Here is a 5,630-nt window from a genome sequence, read left to right as displayed (position 1 = left end):
GTTAGAAATGTGTATGGGCTGGAATTAAAAACTCTGGCCTTCATAAATCCCGAATTTTGTTTAATATTTTTTTTAGAGGAATAATTTGAATTTCTATCTATATATGAAGTAAAATATTTTGCATTATTCATGTGTGGTTTGTGCAAAATCATAAAAACAAAATGTAAATCAAAGCGCAAAATTGTTTTTATATGTTTGTAAACGGATCAACGTTTAGCATTTGTTACGAACTCTAAATCCAGTGGCGAGATATATTAGCAATGATTTAGAATGGATAACATTGTTTTCCATGATGTAAAATGAGAAACCATTCCACTTGGATGAAATAATCTACCATTTACGTGGCGAGGGTCATGATGCGTCATGGCTCGCCTATATGGCTATTTGGGCTTAACTAGGTCCCAAGGCATAACAGACCGGGTTTTTAGATTGCTGTATATCCAGAAGAGCCCATTGACTTTATTACCATCAAACAATGATCGGATTTGTATCCACAAAATATACATACCATATGTCTATTTATTTATTTATAGCTGAATGTTTATAAAGATACTTGTTGTCTAATATCATATAACAACTAGTTTGTAACTTTTTTCTAAATTAATGCAATCACTTACGGGGCTTCAAATAAATAAAAAATAACTAAATATGGATCCTTGATTTATTAAACAAGCGAAATGGCCTAAGCGGATCTGAAATTCTGGATTTTAGCATCAGCAACTACTATATCCAGCTAAATTTTTAATTACCCTAAACCCTAAAACCAATGAAAAACCTAATTCAACAAAAAAAAAATTTAATAAAAATAAGGCAGATTGGTACATTAATTTAGGATGCGACTGTACCTTGAATGTATGCTATACATATAAAAGAAATAAAAAACTCAACTGAAAAGTTTTCTAGACTAATAAAAGAAGCAAAACAATAAATAAACTTTGACAAATTCAATAGAAAACAAATAGGCCAAATATTGGTACATTTTTTTGTGAAGTAGGGAAATGAGTACATTAATTGTTTATTTGTTTGTTACTTAATTGACCATTCTACAATTCGACCTAATCTCCCCTTTTTTCCCAGTCAATGGCGTAATAGCCCCGAGCTTCGCCATTGATATTGCAAAATCGGAGAAAAATGCAGCAGCATCCGTGCTGTACTTTGTTACTAAGTTGTCCTGTGAACCGCCATTGAACAGTTCTTGGTCTGAATGAAATAAGCCCTGTTTGGTCACCAGATCAACATAGTATGCATTGTCGAATGAGTTTGGGCTCTGCACGTCAATAGGTGCAGGATTACTGTCACTGCCAGACTGGGGGCAAGTTTGCTGACGTAAAGCAGCAAAGCTGGTATTAATGTTTTGATCATTGTAGATACGGTTGCGGAAGAGAAGGCAGCGACTTTGCCCGATAGTGTGGGCCCCTGAGAGAACAGTCATATCTTGTGCACTTAGACCTTTTGCAGCAAACATTGAGATCAGAGTGGAGAGACTTGACGACGGACCAGGCAAGTCTGAGTTTGCGCTGCTTAGGCTAGCAGTTTTTGCATCTCTCCTGCCAAGGGTGACATTCCACATGGGCCCTCCAACCTGCATTTATTAATAATTGATAATTTTTAAGATCAATATAGTACACTAATTATTCTTCTTAAGTTTTTAATGCATGCATTTGAAATCAGTTAGTTATAATACGCACCAAGTTGACACTGTCACGAGCAGCAAGAGCGACAATGTCAGCGCAAGAGACAGTAGCACGGCAAGATGCTTCAACTTGCGTTTTTATTGCATCAATGACCTCGTATCCACGAACCGAGTTTGCATTGGGCGCTGCAGTTTTCTCTCCAGTGAAGGTCGGCGTATCATCCAAAAGAATGCTTGCATCACATCCCTGCAAGGAAAACACAAATTCGTACTCATTCAATACATAGGAATGCATAGGAGGCAACTCCGAGAGAAATCAGAAAACTATATACGTACAGAGGCAAAGTAAATTTTCTAAAAGAGATATTTTGTTTGCTATGCATCAAATGACAGTGAACTTACCTGAACAAAACAATCATGGAAGAAGAGACGAAGAAGGGAAGCAGCCATTCTGGTCTCGTTGGCAATCGCTTGTGACACAACGGACCGCACGATTGTTTGCAGATTAGGACATGAGTTTTGATAGAAGGTCAGGGCCAGCTGCCCTGGCTGCCCATGAACATAACTAAAGAGAAGGCAAAGTACTAAAAATGTGGGTAATCTGTAAGACATGAGAGCCATGAAAACTTATATATGGATTTAGGAGAAAGCTTTGGATATTGTTTGGGTTAGAGATATACATCAAATGATGAGAGTGCACCTTATATAGGAGCGTCACAGTCCAACGAAATTTGGAATGTTGACAGTACGAAGGATATTTATTGGATTTGACTTTTAGTTAATTCGCAAGTTTAGAAATCAACTAGACTCATTTTTAAATTTGTGTTCCCTTTGTTTCTACTTAATCATTCTGCACCAACGGGTAAATATGAATTAAAAAGGATTAAGAAAAGGATAGTCAAGTATTGATGTATGTTATTTAGGAAGACTTGCTCGGTGGTTGGTGTCTTGGAGACCTGGATGGTTGTGGGTTTATTGGGAATAAAGTTGCCGTTTCGGACTAAATATTAATCAACGAGGTATAGTTGACAAACTATGCCAGGGCCTATATTCATCCTCTGCATAATGTGGTACAGAGAACAATCTATCGGTTGGATTGGAACATTGATGATATTATATTTCTGTCAATATTCTAATCAGTCATCGAAGTTAACAAATTTAAACGTGCTCCCGACTCAACAGGCATATGCTAACCTATTAATTAACGGATAGAACTTACAAATTACTCCGTTAATCTTCGTATGGAAGCGGATCTTGTGAGCGTAGCAGTATCATTAATTCTACAAGGAATCACAAGTTGAAGCCGAAAACCCTGCGTTTTCCACGACCTAAAACCTTCAGACCTTAATAAAGTATTTCTTGGTGCTCTCTATCTTTTCTCTCTTTAAGTCACTATTTCGTTTTTTTTCTTCTGATGGATAGAGAGAGATATATGGATGGTTTATATAAAACCAATGCATCTATTCATAAAGGGTCTGCACCTTTTCATAATGGGTTAATATCTCTTCATAACGGGCCAGGTTTTGGATTCGGGTTTCCCATAATAAAGATACCAATTAATAAATCCAACATAACCCAACCAAGTCAGTACAAATTGGAAAGTACATTTTAATGTTCTATGATATATTTTATTATACTTGGTCTTCTTATCATATTTACTTGGTTGAATGGCATGTTGGATTTATTGCCAATCTCGTTGGATTTATTGTCAATCTCGTTGGATTTAATGCTAACGTTGAGCATATATGTAATCTAATTATGGATTGTTTACTGTCATATATGATTGTTAATTAAAGTGATCAAATAAGGTAATAGACAATTAATATATTCATTAGGATGTGGTCCATAAATGTGTAGAACAATTTAGGCAAAGATCAAATCATTGATGGACTGATTCTGAAATTTGCAATTAAGAAAACCGATTCTCTAGCTGTTGCACGACTTTGATGCACATTTTTTTAAGTTGGCATGTGGCCAGAAAATCGGTTTAGGGTTAGGGTTTGGCAATATGTCGCCTCTACATCTATATATATAAGGATTGGTCCCCCAGGCACAAGGTAACCAAGAAAAGCACAGAAACTTAACATATGTTTTTATCTTAAGAAAAATACAGTTCTGTGTGTCTTCTTTTCTTCTTCCACCATCAAAGAATAGAGAAGAGAAATCCATTAGGAAAATTTGGAAAGGATTTCTCAAGGGCCACACCTTGCTGTCTTGGAAGACTTATTCCTTTACCCGACGACAAAAGGCGAGAAGGACTTCTTACCATTGAAGACTTGTCTCGTGCTCACGGAGACGGCTTACTCTACAAGACTTTGGTTATTTCATGACAAACGACATGGAATAAGGTATTATGTTCTGCACTTATGATTTATGTTTTGGGTCTTTTTGGCATAGGACGATCCTTAAGTTAAGGTGGGGAACTGTTTCTCCTTCCCCGGGGTGTAAGTGTTTGACCTCTAGATGAGATGTAATTGTTTAATCTCTAGATAAGGCGTAATTGTTTGGCCTTTATGATTCCCCAACATGGCAAGCTTTATAGCTAACTTTTCAACATTTTACTCTATCTGAAAATTTGAAAGATAGATCGACTTGGAGATGGTTTAAAAATGATACATTTACGGTACACTCTTTTTATAAATGGTTGAAATATGGGGTTCCTAACAAGGAATATGATACAATTTGAAAGTACCATATTCCTCTTAAGATTTTTTTTTTTTTTTATGGTTAGTAAGAAGAAATAAAATTCTTACTAAGGATAATTTGGCAACCAAAGGGTGTCAGGATGATCTTACTTGTATTTTTTGTGATGAGATTGAAAGTTCAAATCGAGCATTTGTTTATTCACTGTTCTTATGTTCATGTCATCTAGAATTGGATTGCTTCATTCAATAATTTTACTTTTCACTATTATACTTTAGATGAATTATGGAAGGTAGATGCAGTTATACCTTTAATCGAACCCAGGACCTATCACCCCATATCAACAGCACATTACCACTATGCCACTTTATGTTTGTTAGTTATACCTTTAAAAGATAGATTATTAGTCAAAATGTTAAGGGGTGTTATTTTATGGACAATTCGGTTGGAAAGAAATAGGATATGTTTTTATGATTCCAATCCATTATCAATTAAGAGTATAGCTACTAAAATTATTTCCTTAACTAATTTCTGGTGTCAATCTAGAGTTAATGATTCTCTTCTTAAATTAAGTCTAATGATGCCCTATGATGTTAAGGACCTACTAGACATGTTAATGGAGGAGGGTAGCAGTCCACACACAACTCAGGTGGTGGACCTTATGCTATCAATAGGCAGGGAGGATTCCACAGAGAAAGTCAATTTGCATAATTCTAGAACTGGCAGCCGCCAAAATCCAATGTTTGGAGAAGATCAAATTGAAGAGGATCAAATTAATTGAGAGGAATTAGCTTGATTATTAGTTCTTTACTTGAATTGTTCTTGTTAGTTTGTTTGTGGATTCTCTGGGTTGTCTGTTATGTTAGTTTTTGTGATTTTCAAACTAATATCATTTTGTAAAATTTGTAATACTCTGTGTTTGATATTGGTACCTTTTTGAGTATCATGTTAGGCATTCTAGTTTTTCTATATGAAACTAGTGGATATTTTCACTACTTTAAAAAAAAATGTAGACGTACGGCCAGGTTTTGGATTTCTATGCAACTTCTAGTGTTCTATAATTGTTGTTTCTGCACAATATATATAGACGACATTTTATACGTCAAATTTCAATTTATTTTCGTACTAGGAAGATGAATCTCAGCAGTTGAATTTACAACAAGAAGTCAATTACAAAAGCTGAATATTCATCTTAAATTATCGCAACTCAATTTCTTTTCCTACATCTTAAATTTGTTTCATTTGATCATTGAAAAGTATATATACGAGGTTAGATTTATTGAAAAATTTTCATTTAATGTTGTCGTTTTTTAAATTATATATTGTTACTTTTAAAATGAATGTAATTAATATT

At 34.9% G+C, this 5,630-nt stretch overlaps 1 protein-coding gene across 1 annotated transcript; it reads right to left on the bottom strand.

The window, feature by feature from the left end:
• Positions 1-914: 914 nt before the first annotated feature.
• Positions 915-2,304, bottom strand: LOC144571432 (peroxidase P7-like). Its single transcript, XM_078320716.1, has 3 exons — positions 2,036-2,304; positions 1,689-1,880; positions 915-1,582 (listed from the first exon to the last, which is right to left on the bottom strand). The coding sequence occupies exons 1-3, from the start codon at positions 2,252-2,254 to the stop codon at positions 1,031-1,033; spliced, it is 963 nt and encodes a 320-aa protein (XP_078176842.1). The 5' UTR covers positions 2,255-2,304; the 3' UTR covers positions 915-1,030.
• Positions 2,305-5,630: the final 3,326 nt, after the last annotated feature.

Source organism: Carex rostrata, chromosome 19, assembly GCF_964058835.1.
Source record: "Carex rostrata chromosome 19, lpCarRost1.2, whole genome shotgun sequence".
NCBI lineage: Eukaryota > Viridiplantae > Streptophyta > Magnoliopsida > Poales > Cyperaceae > Carex > Carex rostrata.
The sequence above is the reverse complement of the archived record's forward strand: the minus strand, read 5'-3'. Positions and strand labels throughout refer to the sequence as shown.